This window comes from Convolutriloba macropyga, chromosome 4 (assembly GCF_964194025.1).
Source record: "Convolutriloba macropyga chromosome 4, txConMacr16.3, whole genome shotgun sequence".
In the NCBI taxonomy this organism is placed as follows: domain Eukaryota; kingdom Metazoa; phylum Xenacoelomorpha; order Acoela; family Convolutidae; genus Convolutriloba; species Convolutriloba macropyga.
This window is the reverse complement of record NC_134471.1, coordinates 50,705,144-50,726,187: the sequence shown is the minus strand read 5'-3', so window position 1 is coordinate 50,726,187 and position 21,044 is coordinate 50,705,144. Positions and strand designations below refer to the sequence as shown.

Below are 21,044 nucleotides of genomic sequence, written 5' to 3'. Positions count from 1 at the left end.
CTTCCTGTTCACTACAGTGAAATCTTTATCGACTGTCTTTTTATCTTAAGAATTAAAAAAAAAAATCATGTTACGAATATTTTATCTTTTTTTAAGTTATTATTTTCAAATTATTTTTAACATATTATCCTTTCCAAGTTATTATTTTATTCCAATCGCAACAGGCCCGGAAATTACTCAAAAGTAGTTTCCTTTTTCTTCACGAAAAGTAATCCACTTCTAAGAGTCCATCGATGAAACCCATTTGTTTCCCAAAATGAACAAGAATTCCCTCGTTTCTCCACCTGAAAATACTCCTTCATACTTGTTATTTGGTTCAAATTCTTGACGCACAGAACGAAAAAAGTAAACTGATAGTAATATTGGTAGTTTCACGCTAAGCTGCACAGATGCTTGAAACATGACTTTAGCACATTTTTATCTTGTTTTCATGGTTTCTTACAATTGAAAAAAATTCCTCGAGCTCTAGAAAATAATCTGGAAAACATCAGATTTCATTGGAATATAATTCTAAGCATTCGATCAAAATAATTGTCTATCTCATTTTTTCCTGCAAGATCTGGCGGGAAAATTTAAGTAAAAATTGATAGAAATATCTCTTATAGTTGGCAGTGATAATTTTGTTGCATTGGAGCGTTACCTATAAGGCGAAAGATCGCGGTCAAAAATTTTCGTCCAACAAACACATCAAATGGGTTTTAATAATGATCTAACTTAAAGAAATGTTGCACGGTTGAAACTTGAAAAATGAGAACAATATAATGAGAATAAAATTCAATTTCAGTTTCCAGCAACAAGTGTATACTGGAAAGAAAGGCCCAGAGTTTGTCTCTATCAAAACAGTTCTTTTTCCGTAGTAGATAGCAGAAACGAATAACTGAGTAGAATAAGCTATAACCTCGTTTCAGTAGAGGATTTATAGATTAAGATAGCTGTTTCCACACAGCTGTTTTGCTGTGACAGTCTCTAAAAACAAACGTACAATGATGCACTCGTAAATTTGAATATAAAATTACACTCTAAATAAAGTGCAGGTAAATTCACCTGAAAAAACGCCTGAATTTACCTCAATCTAGCTATAGCTCCAAATAAAAATATTCCAGGCTGAATGGTTTTCACTGGTTTTCACTATGAATTACAGATATTGTCAGTTGTTTTTTTCTGTACTTAAAATATTTTGACTTTTTTGTCTTCTATTTTTTATATTTTTTTAAATGAAGAAATAAAAGTAATTATTGCAAACGAAAAAAAACCTGATAAAATGTAAATAAAACTGACTTATCCCTAGCATCCCTAGACTCAAAAAATTTGTAGAACATGGGGATCCATATGAAATGCGAGCTGAATCTTTATACTGTAGATAAATGCATGTTTCCATTTTTGAAATTTTCCATCAGAAAAAAAACCATTATCGATTATTTTGATAATGCTCTTTTATGTTGTAGTAAGTTCTTTTAAAGTGCTCAATGAAAAAATGTGTGGTGAAAAGTTCTCTCAATTCATGTCTAAAAAGAACAAAAATCATCCTAAATTGACTACAAGCTCAAAACCAGATTTTCGCTTTTCCAGCCAGCTGGAAAGGTTCCTGTCATGTTGTTTTCTCTTGACAGCTGTTGCAATTTGCAAATTTCATTTGAACAGAAAGTTTGTTATTCTCAAAAGTCAATAGTGAGATAAGATACGAGCAAGGCAAAAAATTAAGAAGTTTCGATTTGTTTTGCGGCTCAAGCAAAAAAACGCCAGTTAATTTTGACGGAGTAAAAATGCCGAAAAACCCCCTCAGCTCACATTATTCCTATACCATATTTGTTTTGCTATCGAGTCAGTCTCGCGTTTTTAGATCAGAATTGCAGACACCAGCATAAGTTGGCCACTTTTACAATTTTTCTGCGCAAATGATCTGCTCCTCTTTTGCTTAGGACGCAAAAACTCTTCAATACATCCGCAAATAATTCATTTTGCTCTAGGAACTTCGTTTTCTTTTGTAAATTTTTGTTCTAAATGCAAATTGCACGCATCTTGGTTACTGTTCCCCTAATTATTCAAAGTCAAATTTACAAATACAAAAAGCAATCTAAAAATAATATACTTGAGCAGCATTACAATCCACGCGAAAAAAGGTAGCAAAGCTTCAAAGAGAAAAATTTTAAAAGCTCTTTTCCTAACAACTTTTAACTTTTTTTCTGTATCTTATATAATAGCACATTCCACCAAATAACTGGCTTTTTCGCATTTATTGTGATCTCTTCAACATTTAATCTATGGTTTATCAAAGAAAAAATATAAACCCTCTATATCGGGGAAGTAAGACTGCTTATCACTCACTTGGACACGTTCTCAACAGCATGCGCTTCTGCTTAGCCCAGCCTTCTTCTTGATGTGCTTCAGAAAACTGAGCTTTTTGTTTCGAAAGGAGCATCCCCTCTTCTTTAGGGGCTATTGTATCAGAGGAAAAGGAGAAGTACAGCTAGAAGATTGTTATGAGTTCAGTTCTTCCTATGTAAAAAAATGCTAGAAAAAGCACCTAGTCGTATCTGTAGATGGCACTTCAGCAGTTTGTTTCTAAGTTCCGATTTTTAAGCTTACAGAGCAATCCTTCGGCGAACGTTTCGATTACTTTAGACAATCAAAAGCATTGATTTCAAAACACTGCTTCTCTTCTTTTGCTAAAACGTACGCTTAGAATGGGAATTTGGAATCCCCGGCACTTTATTCAGCGTCATTTGACCATTGTCCAAAACTTGGATCGAATATTAATTTTGAATAATGAGCGGCAGAAGAATGTAATAAAATATGTGGGCCACGAAAAAGAGGACTTAAAAGAATCTATTAGATCGCATATAACTAAACTTAATTCATATATTTTTATGAATATTTTTCTTGTAACTAATTTGATTAATCAACCGAATTGCACTTGACTTTACGGTTTTTAATTTTTCTCTACTTTGGCGATTCGCTGGATCTTGGATCAACTACTTTTAGATTAATATCAAAGTCTGAAGATTTCAACAAGATCATTGGTGCCGTAACAGAACCTAAATGAACTTAAGAGATCGCATAAAAATATAATTTCTTCATTTAAAACGATAAAATTATCGTGTTGTAACCTTCTCCTCTAGTCAAGCGATATGCGACTTACTCAGCAATTTTTATTAAAATTATTAGCATTTGATGATTTGCAACAACTTTTTTATTACTTCATTGAGCTTAATCTTCTATTCTACAGAGGAAGGGAGCACGAGTGGAAAAATTTGGTAACCTAAAGGATGCATGAAGCGTGAAAGAGCATAAAAATGAAATAGATTAAAGTTCAAGTATCATTTTTCGCAAAATTAATACATGAAATTGAATTCTCTGTGATCCATTCAAATTTTCAAGAAGGAGGTCCAATAGCACTTTTTAATCAATCAAAATTTATAAAAGCGAGGTCAGCATTAAACCGGGTTGCTCAACATATCATTTTTAGTAGCCATACTAGGTCATATATTATTCCTAGTAATCTTACAAGGTCATATATGTTTTGTATGGACTCTTAGTAGTCGTACAAAGATCATCCAAAAAATCCAACTTAGCGCCCTAGCAGTGAATTATTACGCCCTAATTTACTGATACTAGACAAACTCGATCGCTGCAGCCATAGTTTTTCACGCACACTTTTCACGTGCACACATGGTTTCTCAGTAGTCATGCAAGGATCGTACCAGGAAATACGTTATCATTTGTATGACATCATATATGATACTTGTATGGCAACTAAGAAATTTCAACCCGGTTAAGTTCCTAATCCGCAAATAAATTTGGAGGTTGAAACAAGAACCCGCACTACTCCGTTTGACAGTATAAAAATTGATACTTGGAAGTTCAGAATTTGCAAATGATAATGGCCTGGAGAAGAAAAATGACCTTAAGTATAACTTACGCCTTCTTGGAAACGTTCAGAAACGCCTTCTTGGATTAATAGTTCAGTTTTAATCTCATTTTATGTTTTTTTTTGTTTTCTGATTCTATCAATTATGTTATTTTAGCCAAAAAGAAAAAGGCGTTGCAGTTTTTCAACTCGTCTTACAAGATTCTAGCCGTCAAATAGCCAAGTTAAATATTAAAAAATAAATAGCCTAATATTCTTTTATTTTCGCTCTTTTTATCATCTTACCGTACCTATTACCATGTAATATATCCTTGCCTTCCCCAAAATCGGCCAGGAATCACTGACCAGACCCCAGAAGAACTTGAAGCTCCAGAACAGCGCAAAAATAGAATTTATAGCGTTGTAACGATGCCCTGGCATGTTTAGGTACACTCCAAAAAATGGGTAAATTGCGGGTCGCCACATGGTAATATTTTCTGTAAACGCTTGAAGACCTTTGCAGTAAAATAAGCCCAAGTTTTGAGGCTTTTTCCAGCAAATAACATTTGATAACGGTTCAACATCGTCTAATTTAATTCGGAGAGTTTCGAAAACAACTGAATTTCGTTCACGTTCATTGACGAATGTTTCATTAGCTTCGTTTGAAAGGTTCTTGGTTTGAAAACTTCGTTGTGTGTTGTTTAGTTTCTCTTCGTCACTGAAGTCTTCCAAACACAGCGATGAAGTTCTTTTAGACGGCATCTTGTTATGAGTGAAATATGGTTGAATTACTAACAACTCGTGAACGAAAGACAACTTTAAAAGTATTGGGGATCAATTGTGCGTTTCAACGTCTCAACTGATATGCTCCACTAAATTTGATATTCCAACGCCACAGCGCGTATTGTTTAAAAAATAACCAACGAGAAACTTTTATATTTGAAGATCTGTTTACTATAAAAGAATTTTAACGACCCAAACTTGCTAAAACAAAAGAAACAGATAATTTGAGAAATATTTCATCAAATGTAACAAGAGATTAACGGTACAATAATATTGTCAAATTGCCAACTATCAATTAATTTGTTCACAAATAGCTTTAAATGTATTGCATCGTAATTGGCAGTCAACCAAAACATGCAGTAAAATGGTTCATGATTTTTGCAATCTGCCACAAATTGCAGATCGAAATAAACTGTCCGAAACCGTCAAAATGGAACCGTCAACCCCCCCCCCCCCCAGCAAAATGATCCTCTTCTCAATGCAAACCTGCTGGCAACTTAATTAGCTGGAGGTATCATTATATTTATACGGATGAGAAGTTATAAAAACTGCCTACGAATTTCAACTACAAAAATACGTTTTGATAGAAACCGTTACCAAAAAAATGAAATAATTCTAGTAACCGAGCCACACAGACTCAGACTACATTACTACAACAAAAACATCAACCAATAATAAAGTGTCTGTACTGTGTCAAAGAATCACTTCTCCATTTTTGTTTGGAGGAGAAACTTCCTAATGGGCCTCGTTTTTTAACTCAAAAATTAAACCAAAAATAACTTGCTAATTAAAGGAACATGCTTGAAATCTAAAAAATAAAACATCATTTTAATAAATTAGAACAACCTAGGGTTCGGTTTTCTCTAAATAATCTAATGAAATTGTATATAAATGCTATTTCCTTTCTATTTATTGAAACTCCTTCGTGTCGTTCAAACCTTTCTGCTGTTACGTTTTGTTTAAATTTGTTTTTCGACGACTCTTTTCTAAAATTAATTGAGAGTTGATACCACTTGAGAGTTTATACGAATCAAACTTTTTATTATTCAACCGTTAGATAATTTTGACATAAATTTGATGCTAAAAAGAAGGTATGAGTACAATGAATTACATTGACTGTTATATTAATGAACATTTTGAAGCTGTTATTATAGTTTTTTTGTCTGCTGTAGGGTGTTGAGAAAGCTATCTAACGGCACTTCGGTTAATTGAAGTTGTGCTGGAAGAAACTTCGTTTCAGTAAACAATTTTCCTTGCAGTGACATTTCGTTTTTAAGAAAAACTTAATGCTGCAATTTTTCTAATCTCTATTTCTATCAAGCTAATAGAAGGGTAAATTGTGGAAAAAAACAACACTAAATTGAAAAGGGTCAAAACAAATGATTTGAAACAACTTAGTCTTGTTTTAGAGTTATTTGAAGACGAAGCAAGTATAAAGATCGGATCACTGATGCCATTTTACTGATTTTTTTTTTCAGTTCACTTTGGTATGTTAAATATTTACGATTAGTTACTCGTAAATACTTTCACTCATTGGTTGCTCAAGTTGTCCCTTTTAAATGGGATGCATTGAGCATATGCTTTTTTCCATGAAATCCTTTAAAAGGTATTTTGTTTTCTTTCATACAATGGTCTGTTTCGATTGAAACGTCCTCAGTCAATACCGGTGATTCAATATTTTTGGCAAGAGATAGAATCTCGGTTTCATTTTCAAACTGTAAAACATCGCAATTGTTCGCTAGGTTTTCATTGAAATCGTTAGAAAAAGAATGAATTGTGCCCTTACCTGTCTCTCTATGTCGAAAAAAGTAGTAAAATTTAATTGACATCACAAGTAAAACACGAGCTCCTAGAGTTCAAGTAGAGCTAATCATGAAATTATTCAAATAGACCTTTTCAAATTGTGCTTCTTAAAACTGGTCGAATTCAACGAATTCAACCCTTTTGAAGGAAAAGACATTGAAAATTGATCCACATATTCTGAATGGTTTTGTTTTTGAAGCTTTGGTTGTCTGCTCTCTTTTTAATAACAGGGTCTTCTTTTTGGTAAAAATCCAAACTGAGTCTTCAGTTTGGGTTTCGTAAATATCGGTCTTGACTTCGCTCCGGATTGGTTCTCAAACCCGGATGGAGATTTTTGCTAAAATGAATTTAAAAAAATGCGCTGACAGTTGCTGACAGAAAATATTTCATAATGAGTGAGAAACACATTCTTATCCACTTGATGCGCCTGTTTTTCAACACACTTTCAACCTAATTTCAGCCCCTGCCAACCTATTAAGCGGGTGATCATGAAAAATTTGTTTGCCTAAAATCACACTTTTTGTAGCCTGTCAGCGCATTCCTTGCACGATTTGAGCACCTATTTTGTACATTTTCAACAATTTTCTTGCACAGTTTCAATTTTTATCTAAAACATTTTCAATGCTTTTCTTACACAATTTCAGCAGTTTGGGCACTTATACTACACATTTTCAACGCTCTCCCGACAAATTTTCAGTGCTTTCAGCACTTGTCTCGCATATATTCAACGCCTTTCTTGAACAATTAGAGCAGCTTTAGCACTTGTCTAATACATTTTTGATGCTTTCACAATATCAACAAACAATTTAAAGGATTTCAACTCAATCATCTCTCATCTTAAGCATTTTTAACACATTTTCTGTACCTTCAACACTAGTCATTTGCGTTTTCAACGCTTTCCTAACAATCTTTTTACACTCTCTAATCTTCAATTCATTCACCAAGATCAAGTGCCCATTGTCATTATTTTTTTCCAGAAATTTTGTTTAAGCCAACGATCAACGATTCCTATGATTTCGTTATTTATTGTTTTGTAAATGCTTGTGAGTTTTTTTGATAAGAAGCAAACCCGTAAATTTTCTCACTGGGATCCAAATGATATCAGATACTTAACTTCATTTTTCATGTTATCTTTGCCGAGTAGGTTTTTCAGATTGTCTCAACCAATACAGTTATTGTTGCATATCTGAAATCTTTATCATAAATGTTTTGGGGTTTCATTTGTTTTATTGAGAACTGAACACAGTTTTTCAAGCACAAAACGATTTTTAGCTGACAAATTTTACAGATAATACATATAAGCTAAACTGCAATTATGTGAGAAATTAGAAAATAGTTATCTTATTCTGAAATGCTGAAAAATGTAAGTATTGTGCTGAAATTTTAATACTAATGTTTCAAAATTTTGCAGGGAATGTAATGAAAGCAATGAAATTCTCTCCTTGAATGATGCGCTGAAATCAAGTATGAACTATGCTGAAATTTTGTAGCGTTTATTTATGCAGGGATTGTGTTTAAAAATGTGCAACAATTGTGTACAAAATGCTGAAATCATGTAGGGGATGTGCTGAAAATGCTTAATTCAGGGTTTTGTAAGTGCTCAATTTATGAACGGTGCGCTGAATTTGTGTGGGAAATGGTTTGAGAAGTGCTGAAAGTAATTTTGGTCAGCACATTCAGCACCTAAAACTAAACTTTCGACACGTTCAGCACATTTCTTACATAAATTCAACGCATTCAGCTCATTTTTCACTCACATCTCCACCAGAGAAAACGTTTTCTCGAAGAAGTATTTTCGATGAGTAACATAGATCAAAAACGAAAGAAATTTGTATCTTTTTTAAATCAGTTTTAAGATAACTGCTGGGAGTCTAAATTTTATAAACTTTGAGGTTTCCACTAGGTCAAAATCGGGAAAATTGTATGCAATTGTCCAACTTGCCTAATTGATTTGTTTTTCTGATCCTATCAACTGCTTTCTTTCTACATTGATTTTCCTAGACAAATTCTCAAATCAAGTACTAATTTTTCATCAAAAAATTGTTCAAAGTAAAGGTGTCAACCTGTACTGACCATTATCATTCTTGTTGACTGTATGTTCATTGGCGGAAAAGTTTACTAAAAAGTTTAAAAACTTTCGAAAAATGTGTCAAATTCACAGGATTTATTTGTCATAAGCTGATGTGTACAAAATATTAATTTTAAAAAAAGCGTTAACCATTTGTACATAATGCTCCCACTCGTTTTTTTTTGTAAAAAACTTTGTTAATTTTGAATTTTTACAGATATATTGGTCTTCGTAGTTAAGTATTATGACAATTTTGTACAGGATGAAATTTATATTATTATTTTACTTCAGGCACCAATATCTGCTGCAGTGCTGGTTGTATATCAGATAAAAAAAATTTCCTCAAAATAATGGCTTCAATCTGTAAGTACCATTACAACTCTTTTTGACTGCACAAACGTTCATTGTTCAAAAACTTTACAGAAAGGAAAATAATTTTTCCTAATTTTTAAATATTTTAGATGTCCTCACTCATGAGTCCATATATACAGAGTGATTTTAATAATAACAATAACAGTAGAATTTAGTATTGTGCGTTTGCATATAGTGTTTCATACCGCTATTTTGAGAATGAAAAATCTGTTTTATTTGCATTTTACATATGTATTTAAGGAATAAAATGCTCCGGAAACTGATAAATTGAGGTGAAAAATTAGGTTGACAAGACAACATCTATATTACTTATTATAGTTCAAGCTTCGCTCTTTGTTGTAATGATCCGTGCAACTTTTATTAAAGCATTCTGAGGAGAATCAGTCGAAGGGTCAATTTTCTTCGACAACAAATCTCTTCAACAATAAATCCTATAAATTGAACAGTATTGCCAGATTTCAGTTAATAATAATAGTTCAAAAAAATATAGGACTATCTTTATAATTATCTTGAGAATTACTGTTGACTGAAGAGGAAAAAAGTGCTGATTGTCTGAGAGAGTATTTGTGTGATGTTTAGGAAAACTGTAACGGCTGCTCTCCTATCAAAGTCAAGGAAAACTTTACACCGCCCAGTTCGTTTCAGCGGTTTTAAATCTGTCCGGATATTGTGTTTTTGCAGTTAACTTTTGTGAACTGTATTATCCGCTATGCTGTAGATTACCGTTGCATTACTTTTGGTTCAATAATTTCAAATAACTAATTGTTCAGCTTTGCTAAATAACAAATTTGTTTCAAACAATTAAATGTCGTTTGAATTTTGGTTAATAACTCGAATTATGATTCGAAAATGCAAAACCCCTTATGTGCAGCTCTAGGTAACTGTCCTAGCGACTGCTTAGGGTAAACAATTTCTATCTCGCAATGTTTTAATGTTCTGGGCGACCTTCTCCCGATAATCAAAGTTAACAAATGTAACCAAATTCGCTCTTTAATCAAAGTTAACAAATGTAACGAAATTCGCACTTTGTGCTTTTCAGCGCACTCGATTGCTCAATAACGCAATTTGTGAACTATGCTAGGCTTCGTTAAGGCCAGTAAGAGAAACTGATTTTATGCTTTGCACAAAGTTTCTCTTACTTAGGAACTTTTTTCCTCAGAAAGAAGGTTTGAGAATATCAAAGTTAATTCTCTTTTCACAAGTCAGAGTAAAGTTAAAACTGTACAATCACTAATATGATCTACAGAAACAAGACACAATAACAAGTAATTTACCGCTCAAGAAAGTGTGCTTCAATACGCACTGTATGTCAGTTTAATAAGACAAAATTAACGAGTTTCAATTGATTTTTGATAGTTTTTCAAGCTCCTTTTATGCTGCTAGTCACGTGGATTTACATGTCAAATTCAACTGTTGATTGGTTGTAGATAATAATGTCGACAAAATGTGAACACTTTTCCATAACGTCACTTTTTCAGTGTAAATTTGATGTCATGAGAAATTTGTTAACCATATAGAAGTTTTGTCGAATATTCTGTATCAATAACAGGTTGATTCGCAATCCAATCGCAAAGAATCTGATGCAATACCGTTAAGTCGTAGTATTGTATTGCTGGTGGTTGAGGTATTTCGAGTTTGAGTTATAGTTTGACTTCATGAATGACGATTGTGTACTAATAATAGTTGCTAAATATAATTGTTGAACAAAATGAACAAATCCGTTTGGCTTCGATAGAATGTAGCATTAAATTTCGCTTGTCACGCTATTTTAGCTTTAAGGCTTGAAATGGCCTTGAAGCGCTATTCAGTTTGATTTCTGAGTTGTTAAGCTCAGCCGCAATATCGCCGGCCCTGTTTTCCATCGCGAAAACATCTTTTCCAGGTAGTACTGGGGCGAGCTTCACTACTGGTCTCTTGTACACTCCGTCGTTCGTTCGAACTATCGCTGATCGAATCACACCGTCAGATCCATCGATGGTCTGCGTAACTCGACCTAAATTGTAATATCCACGCTTATCGCTGTCTTCGATCAACCAAACGAGATCGCCTTCTTTAAGGGTTTCGTTCGCTGTAGATAGCCATTTTTGTCGATTATTCAGAGTTGGCAGATATTCTTTCCGAAATCTGTCCCATATGAGATTTGCATAGGCTTGAGTTTGTCGAAAGAGCTTTCGATGATCGACAAATTCCTCCGCGCATGGTAGGTAGGGTAAGCAAACGTTCTTGTTGCCAAGCAAGAAGTGATTGGGGGTCAATGCTTCTAAGTCATTAACATCTGAACTGACTGGAGTCAAAGGGCTCGCATTCAAAGTCTGCTCAACGATGCACATCGTGGTTGAAAGAACGTCCTCGGTGACTGATCTGTTCCCCAACACTGCATACATTGCTTTCTTGCAACTTCTCACCAACCGCTCCCATACTCCTCCAAAGTGAGGTGCTGCAGGTGGGTTGAACTTCCATCTGATCCTTCGTTGAAATAGATGTTCTTCGATCCCTTCTTTGTTCCATGCCGCAACGTACTCTGCAAATTCTCTTTCAGCTCCAACAAAGTTTGTCCCATTGTCGCTGATGATCGTACTTGGTTTGCCTCTTCGAGCAATAAATCTCATTATTGCATTGAGACAACTATCAGTGTCCAACTTAGGTACCACTTCTATATGCACCGCTCTCATAGTTAGACAAGTAAAAAGACAACACCATCGCTTTTCATTTCTTCGCCCAATCTTCACAATGAAAGGGCCAATGTAGTCAACTCCAACGTTTGTAAAGGCTGTTGAAGCATCTAACCGCTCTTCGGGTAGATCTGCCATGACTGGTGCTATCGTTTGTGCTCTGCCTTTTCTGCAAGTAACACACTTGTTCATGATTGATCTTAAGGCGTTCCGTATGCCTAGGATCCAAATCTTCTGCTGAACAATGTTTCTTACATGCTCAGTGCCCTCGTGATGATTGTCCTTGTGCTCGTTTCGCAAGAATAATTCAACCGCATGATGTTTCCAATGTAGCAGAATCGGATGCTTTGCATTGAAGTCCAACTGACTTTGCCTATTCTGCCTTTGGCTCGAATAAGTCCTTCTTCATCCAGGAAGGGGGAGAATTGTAGAATTTTGCTGACTTTTGGAATTTCCTTTTCAGCTTTGAGAGATTTCATCTCTTCACCAAACTGTTCTCGCTGTAGTAACTTGAAGATTGTTGCTTTTGCTTTTTCTCTTTCTTCAATGCTGACTACGAGTGTTGCTGGTCTGTGTTTGTTCAATGCTCGCTGTACGTATGCCACTGTATTTACTAGTCTGTTAAAGTTACTGAATCGTTCCCACTGGATAACAGCTTTCTTCTCTTCAGCCTGTATCATGAAGACTGACGAGGGTATATTCTCTTCATCTGAGGCAAATATGAGGTTCACTTCTGGTGGCCATTCGCTTTCTGGTTGTTTCAACCAGGCCGGCCCAGTGAGCCACTCACTTCTCTTGAGTTCTTCAATGTTGATTGCTCTGGTGCCAATGTCCGCTGGGTTGTTGATACCGCTCACATGTTTCCACTGTGAAACATCGGTTGTATCTAGTATCTCAGCCACTCGATTGGCCACAAAGACTTGTTGTTTACGATGGGAACTGTGTATCCACTGCAATACCGTAGTTGAGTCTGACCAAAAACTGCAACTATTTATCTTCATTTCATGTTCCTTGACTATCTGTTCTTTCAACCTCACTGCCATGACTGCCGCTTGCAATTCCAATCGCGGTATTGAAAGATGCCTCATCGGTGCCACTCTGCATTTTCCAATGACAAATGCTAAGTCAGCTGAGTATTCTTTTGGTTGTGAACGTAGATAGGCCACTGCACACATCGTATCTTCAGATGCGTCAGCAAACACATGAAGTTCGGCTTTATCCCTCTCTCTGTTGAAGTATATTCTATCGATGCTTGTTTCAGCCACTATTGGAAGTTGTTCTCTCCATCTCAGGAATTCTTCTTCTTCACTAGGCTCCACTTCGTTGTACCAATGTTGTCCATTCTTAGTCCAGATGCCTTTCAGAAGTCGTCTCATATGATCACTGAACGGAGCAAACAATCCGATTGGGTCGAATACTGAAGATACCAGTGACAGAATCTTCCTCTGGGTTATAGGGGTTTCCACTTCCTTGTTGGTACCTCTGCAATCTTGAAGGCTATCATCAGTAACGGTCCATTGTAGTCCTAGCACTGAGGATCCCTCCGTATTGGGTTCCACTTCGACTTGCTTCGTGTTGCTGATTGACTTCAAGTCTTCTGGTATTGCTTTGTTAACTGCATCGTTGTTGCTTATCCACTTCTTCAATTCAAATCCATGTTGTGAGAGAAGAAGTTGTAGTTGATTGAAGACTTCAATAGCTTCTTCCGGGGTTTCTACTGATTTGATGAAATCGTCCATGTAGAAGTTGTTTTGTATTGCCTTTGCTGCAATCGGATACTCTTTTTCGTTGTCCATTCCCACTCGCTTGAGAGCATAGTTTGCACAAGTTGGAGAACTCTTAGCTCCAAATACGTGACGTTGATATTCGTATGTCTGAACAGGTTCGTTAGTTCTTGGACGCCATAAGAATCTCAAGCAACTTCTATCCTGTTCGGGAACTTGCACTTGTAGAAACATCGATTCGATGTCAGCTGTCAGGGCTATTGGCCCTTCACGGAATCTGAATATTGTTCCAATCATCCCATGTAGCAGATCAGGTCCTGCTAGTAGCTTATCATTCAGGCATACTTCTTTGTGCTTGGATGCGGCATTGCAAACACGTCTTACTTTGCCAGGCTTGTTCGGGTTTAGCACTGGATAGTATGGCAAATACCATTCTTTCCCGAAGGTGCCTTTCACTTCGGACTCATCCAATATCTTTACGAATCCTTTTTCTACATCTGTATCTATTGACTGTTGATACAAATTCTTCAGGTTTGGGTCCCTTTGGAATCTTCGCTCCAGTGAGTAAAGCTGACCCAAGGCTGAGCTGTAATTGTTCGGTAGGTTTGGCTCTGGTTCACTCCACAGCATTCCCACTTCATACCGCTCGCCTGTGAACTTTGTCGTACTCTCTAGCATCTTTTGTGCCTGCAGTTCCTTCTTTGACTGACTGACGACGTTGATTTTGGAAGCATAGGTTTCTATGTCCCACCAGGTTTGAATATTCTCTGCCACTTTCACATCTTCAGTGAAGGCGAAATGACAAACATTTTGTCTTCTTTTGCCCGTCATGGGTCCACTGACTACCCATCCTAGCTCTGTTAGAACGGCGAAAGGTTCACTTCGTGTTCCTATCTTATAGTCCAATGGGCGTTGTAGCTCATAAGCATCTTGACCAAGGATGATGCCAACTTCCATCAAGTTGAAGCTTTTGTTGGGTAGAACACTCAAGTGATTGAAGCTTTGCTTCAGCTTGTTGTTGTTGTAGTTTGTGTTTCCCAAGGAGATTGACGGGTCTGCAAACGCTTCGATTGAATGCACCTTTGAATGTAGTCCCTTTATTTTTAGAGGAACCTTTTCTGTCTTCAGATCCTTCGTTCCGTGTATGCCAGCTATGTTGAGCGTCACATCGGTGCCTTGGGCTCGAAACTTCTCTTGCACACTTTGATCAATGAATGAAACCGTTGATCCACTATCGAGGAAAGCATATGTGTTCAGCCTGTTGCCACCGCTCTGTATTGAGACAGGAACTATCTGAAGAAAGCTAGTAACTTCGTTACTCTGGTTGATTGTTGCTGCGCTTACGTTGACTGCATGATTGCCCTCGTCCATTTGGTTTTCTGAGTGTATCAATCGGTTGTGCTTCTTGATGCATCCATTGATGCCGCACGCATTGACTATACAATCTTTGATTGCATGTCCTTTGCCTAGACATCCGTAACATAAGCGTTGCTTTCTCACTGCTGCGTACCGATCATTCACACTCATGTTCCTGAATAGTGGACAGTTCCATATTTTATGAGTGCCATCAGCTAGCGGACAGTGATCACTTTGCATTTGCTTCGTTTCTTTCACGTTGGAACTTGCACTGAAGTTCGACGTTTTCGAGAACCGTTTGTCTCTATTTGTGCTTCTTCGGTCTTCTTCTCTTCGCTCTCCCTTGAAAGCTGAAAACCCTTCGTGCACGAATGCTATCCTTGATAGCCATTTTTCAAACATAATCAGATCAGGCCAATCTTCATCTTTATCATCAACATAGAACCACCACTTCTCTTTGAGAACTTGGGGTAGCTTATCTACTGCCATATACAGTGTCGAGCTTGATTGCAGATCACCAATCTGCTTGTACTCTTTGAGCACATTCACAAAGTTCGAAACAATAACTGAGAAACTGATCAGACCTGTTGAGTCGTGTGGTTTCACCTGACTTGCTTTGCGGAGACTCTCCAGTTGTGCATCAATGATCACATGAGGCCTTCCAAATTTCCTCTCCAGAATATTCCATGCAGCACCATAGAATTGTCCAGAATAGCCCATTCCAGAGATTGCTGACCTTGCCTTGCCTGTCAGTAGAGTCTTCAGATGGCTCATCTTCTCCGAGTCTGGTATTGGTCGTTGATCCACTGTAGCAATGAACATACTAGACCACTCCGGCCATTCGAGAGGGTTCCCGTCGAAGTTGTTCAACTTCAGCTTTGGTAGGCTACTACTACCTGAATAGCCAGTGTTGTATCGTAATAGACCAGCTCGGGGGGAAACGTCCCGGTCTTCAGCACTTGAGGATCGGTCTCGTGAACTGCGATATCGTGAGAAGTGACTATGCCTGTTCACTTCAGGGGTTACTTCGAAGCGAGCTGTTGATCGTTCTGGTGTTAGAAGGTTGTCGATCCTGCTGGCCCATTCAGAGACATCTCTCTTCTTGGGGGTCCAGTTGAAGGGTGATTTGTCTCGAGCACTGGTTGATTGGGAACGAGCATCATCGTTCTCTAATGCTGTTCTCTTCACTTTGCGCTCTAGCTCACGCTCTTCCTCCAGCAGTTGATGCTTGGTTTCCAGTTCCTTCATTTGCATTTCCAGCTCTAGTCTCCTCCGCTCAAACCGTGCTTGTTCGAGTCGCATCTTGGTTTCGAATTCGATATCGAATTTCTTCATCCTTTCCTCGCGCCTTTGCTTTGCTGAAGATGTTTCCGAAGCATTCTCAGTCTCTTGGCCGCTTGCTGTTGCTCCATTTTGCACTGTTTGGGCAACTGGGTTGTCTGTTTGGTAGTTGTTGCTCTCGCTGTCGTTCACTGCTTGGGTTGCGTTGCTTTGCTCTGCATTCATTTCTGGTTGCGTGCCTTTGCTTATATATGCAAGCCAATGATAGTCCAAACTTGCTTTGCACTTCCTTGCTTCTTTCAGATGCTCTTCAACGAAATTAGCTTGATAGGGCACAAGCTTGTTTCGACGCAGCAGTTGCTTGGGTATTTCTTCCTCTAGAAGGTGAACAGTCTGTTGGTAGCGGACCTTTAGTTTGTTGGGTCGATCTGAATCTTCAATAATTTTGTAGCCAATCCCTGTTTTGGTGTTGACTTCTTCCAATAAATCTTGGAACTTCTTGTCGTACCTTTGTGCTGTTGATTGAATCTCCTCTCTGCTGATTGTGTTAGGATTGCCTGATTGCCTTTTGCTTTGCTTGCTCCTTTTAAGCGAGGTTAGTTCTTCAACGTAATTTGTGAAGTGAACTCGCAACTTTCGCTCTGCCTCACTGGCGTTGCGCTGTTGATTTGTTTGATTCTCTTTGGGGGGTGCCTTCGGCAATCTCTTCATCAGGTTGGACAGCAGTTTGCCTTCCACTGTCCGGGTCGGCGGACCAAATGTAACGGCTGCTCTCCTATCAAAGTCAAGGAAAACTTTACACCGCCCAGTTCGTTTCAGCGGTTTTAAATCTGTCCGGATATTGTGTTTTTGCAGTTAACTTTTGTGAACTGTATTATCCGCTATGCTGTAGATTACCGTTGCATTACTTGTGGTTCAATAATTTCAAATAACTAATTGTTCAGCTTTGCTAAATAACAAATTTGTTTCAAACAATTAAATGTCGTTTGAATTTTGGTTAATAACTCGAATTATGATTCGAAAATGCAAAACCCCTTATGTGCAGCTCTAGGTAACTGTCCTAGCGACTGCTTAGGGTAAACAATTTCTATCTCGCAATGTTTTAATGTTCTGGGCGACCTTCTCCCATAATCAAAGTTAACAAATGTAACCAAATTCGCACTTTAATCAAAGTTAACAAATGTAACGAAATTCGCACTTTGTGCTTTTCAGCGCACTCGATTGCTCAATAACGCAATTTGTGAACTATGCTAGGCTTCGTTAAGGCCAGTAAGAGAAACTGATTTTATGCTTTGCACAAAGTTTCTCTTACTTAGGAACTTTTTTCCTCAGAAAGAAGGTTTGAGAATATCAAAGTTAATTCTCTTTTCACAAGTCAGAGTAAAGTTAAAACTGTACAATCACTAATATGATCTACAGAAACAAGACACAATAACAAGTAATTTACCGCTCAAGAAAGTGTGCTTCAATACGCACTGTATGTCAGTTTAATAAGACAAAATTAACGAGTTTCAATTGATTTTTGATAGTTTTTCAAGCTCCTTTTATGCTGCTAGTCACGTGGATTTACATGTCAAATTCAACTGTTGATTGGTTGTAGATAATAATGTCGACAAAATGTGAACACTTTTCCATAACGTCACTTTTTCAGTGTAAATTTGATGTCATGAGAAATTTGTTAACCATATAGAAGTTTTGTCGAATATTCTGTATCAATAACAGGTTGATTCGCAATCCAATCGCAAAGAATCTGATGCAATACCGTTAAGTCGTAGTATTGTTTTGCTGGTGGTTGAGGTAGTTCGAGTTTGAGTTATAGTTTGACTTCATGAATGACGATTGTGTACTAATAATAGTTGCTAAATATAAATGTTGAACAAAATGAACAAATCCGTTTGGCTTCGATAGAATGTAGCATTAAATTTCGCTTGTCACGCTATTTTAGCTTTAAGGCTTGAAATGGCCTTGAAGCGCTATTCAGTTTGATTTCTGAGTTGTTAAGCTCAGCCGCAATAAAAACATTTTTTCACAGCAAGACTACCATCAGTCTTTGCCATTTTTCGTTAAAAGTATAAGACAATTTGGCCGGTTACGCAATATATGTTTTAGAATATGGATACAGAGTAAAATTTCAAATGACTTTCAGAAAACTTTTCTTTTTACGAAGCTTCTGTTTTCGGAACTCCAGAATTTCGCTGTTTTCAAGCAAAAATATGCAAGCTCATTTCAAAGCGTAGTGAAATAACAAAATCCAACCAAAAAAAAATTAGCAACTTTGTCAGCACGTTTTTTTCACAAACTAATTTGAAAAATTACAGATGTTTTCTTTGATGTTTTCCTATTCAGTATTAAACAATGAAATTCCCTCAAACTGGTAAAGCTAAAACCTACATAAGGGTTCATTTCTCCATAAAAGTTTGCTTCACTTCAGTTCAGTGAGAGTTGAAAACTTTTTTTCAAATTTCAGACCTGAAGGATCTATTTGGTTAGTTTGTGCTGGATAATCATACTTTTCCTGTCCTTATTTCTCAAAGCAGATAATCGTAACAAGCGAATATTTTTGATGCTTAATTTCGTTTTTTTATTGCAATTATCTAAATACGTTTGCTATTTACTTGACTGATATAACCGGAAGCGTTTTTCTGATTTGTATTTTGAGTGCATTTTGGACACAACTTTAATCTTCAGTTTTTTAAACGCGAAAAATGTTTCGTTTTCCTTCAGCGATTAAAAACACCTGAAAGTGTTGCATTAATAATAAAGCTTGAATGCGTGTTATGCATTTGCAACATTTCAATCTTTAAATTAACAATGCCAACAAACAAATTTGTTTCATTATTTTTACTTTTTCTAAACTCAGTGAATAAATCATATCAAGATAGCTTGCACACTTTATCACGATATCACTATGAACATTGTGAATGTCTAATTGGTACAGACGACTTTTTTGACAAATCTCTCGAAATTGTTCATTCTGATTGCTGGGCCAAATGTTTCACGACTCCAAATTGCTTTGCTTTTGAATACTGTGACGTCACCAAAATCTGCAAATTGTATGACTCAATGAGCGTAGGTGTCAACGCAGAATCCGTTCTTTCCGATTCCTGCAAAAATGATGGAAAGTATTCTAGCTCTGAGATCTACCTTATCAAACGATTTCCGGATGGTGAGACTTTTGACTGTGCGGATATCAAGAGCAAAGATTCGTCAGTAATTGACGGATATTTCAACATCAAAATCCGAGGTGTTGATGTCCAGGTTTACTGTTTGATGACTAACGACCCCCCAGCAACTTATATCGACGTTGACGCCAGATCCATTTGGGGCGGATCTCCTTACGACTGGATTTTACCCCAGTTTTCTACAACCAGAACTTGGACCAAAGCCAGAATTCTTGTCGACAAATGCCTGATTCAGGTAAAAGCCGATGACCGGACGTTTTCAGAAGCAGACGCTGTTTACGAAGGCTCGGATGCCGATAGTGCTTATTTATGGGCCCAAAATTTTGCATTTGGTGGCGGTTGTTTCAATTCGCCGAAAGACGCCGAGGCTTTTTTCAACTTGAGCTCGACACCTTTCTTTGTTCCTACCGGCGTTTACTTCAAACTAACTGGCGCTGATCCGATAGAAAACAAAAACGAACTCAACAGTGAAAGGCAAATTCTCCATCTATCTGGAACTGCCAATTGCGGTTCTTCTGAACTTAAACACGAAAGAGGAGGCACAAGTTTGAATGAAAGAGTGCCGTTATTTCTCAATCGTCGGTAAAAACAACAACAACAACAACAACAACAACAACAACAACAACAACAACAACAACAACAACAACAACAACAACAACAACAACAACAACAACAACAACAACAACAACAACAACAACAACAACAACAACAACAACAACAACAACAACAACAACAACAACAACAACAACAACAACAACAACAACAACAACAACAACAACAACAACAACAACAACAACAACAACAACAACAACAACAACAACAACAACAACAACAACAACAACAACAACAACAACAACAACAACAACAACAACAACAACAACAACAACAACAACAACAACAACAACAACAACAACAACAACAACAACAACAACAACAACAACAACAACAACAACAACAACAACAACAACAACAACAACAACAACAACAACAACAACAACAACAACAACAACAACAACAACAACAACAACAACAACAACAACAACAACAACAACAACAAAAACAACAACAAGCATCAAAGCTACTTCATTGTTTTGAGGCCAATTGGCCGAAATTCCGAGAACGGATATAATTTTTACTACATAAACTAGGATGTAAATGAATTGATGAGCTAAAATAAACGAAATTGTTTAAATGAAACTTTTCAATATACTGAAAATCAGATTACGTCAAAAGATTCAGAAGCAATTGGAAGTTACAATGGCTTTGGTTTTAGAAGAGGAGAATCTACTCCTAAATTTTCAATTAAACTCTTAAAATTGCAGGTATTTTCGGTTTAAGCTATGAGAAAATGACAAAGGCCCGTGCGTTCTTTCTTCAATCTTCATAACCCAGGAAATAGTTGCCATATTGAATTTCCTCCCTGCCCGGGTCGAATGTCCTCCCTAAAATCCTCCCATTTTGTTGCAAGAATGAAGGTGGGGGGGGGGGGGTAATTTGTCTATGGGGGTTAAATTGATGACAGAGTGTGGGGGTATTTTGTTCAGAGGGGGTAAAATGAGGTAAGAGATGAGCTGCCAAGGGGGGTAAAATGGTGTGAGAGTTAGGGGGTAATTTGTTCAGAGGGGTAAAATGAATTAAGAGATGAGCTGCCAAGGGGGGTAAAATGGTGTAAGGGTGAGGGGGTAGTTTGTTCAGAGGAGGTGAAAGGAGGTAACATTTGAGCTGGATTGCAAAGTTAAGAGAGTGAAAGTAAACGTTGCACAACAAAACGTAAAGGCGTGATCAGACATGTCTGATCACGAAGCGGGAAACCAAGAAGGAAATGACAACAGATCACGAGGTATTGATTGAACAAATGATGAACACTTTATGAAGGACAAAATAAGAGAATTAAATTAAGACATCGTATTTAATATGAACTGCACTAAATAAATTACTAAGGATGATATCCTTGGG

At 37.0% G+C, this 21,044-nt stretch overlaps 2 protein-coding genes across 3 annotated transcripts in view; one reads left to right on the top strand and one right to left on the bottom strand.

Moving 5' to 3' along the window:
• The window catches only part of LOC142338489 (folate transporter 1-like), a 49,699-nt gene extending 44,956 nt beyond the window's left edge, over window positions 1-4,743 (bottom strand). Inside the window, exon 1 of one of the 2 annotated variants that reach the window (XM_075388266.1) lies at window positions 4,159-4,743. In XM_075388266.1, coding sequence (XP_075244381.1) covers window positions 4,159-4,609 — 451 coding nt within the window. In that variant the 5' untranslated portion in view covers window positions 4,610-4,743. The remainder of the gene's footprint in view (window positions 1-4,158) is intronic. The other variant, XM_075388265.1, reaches the window with a different exon arrangement.
• Window positions 4,744-18,574: 13,831 nt separating this feature from the next.
• Window positions 18,575-19,753, top strand: LOC142338487 (uncharacterized). Its single transcript, XM_075388261.1, has one exon. The coding sequence runs from the start codon at window positions 18,718-18,720 to the stop codon at window positions 19,672-19,674; it is 957 nt and encodes a 318-aa protein (XP_075244376.1). The 5' UTR covers window positions 18,575-18,717; the 3' UTR covers window positions 19,675-19,753.
• Window positions 19,754-21,044: the final 1,291 nt, after the last annotated feature.

Coding starts and splice junctions, on each gene's coding strand:
- LOC142338487 (XM_075388261.1), top strand. CDS start 18,718: ATGCCAACAAACAAATTTGTTTCATTATTTTTACTTTTTCTAAACTCA.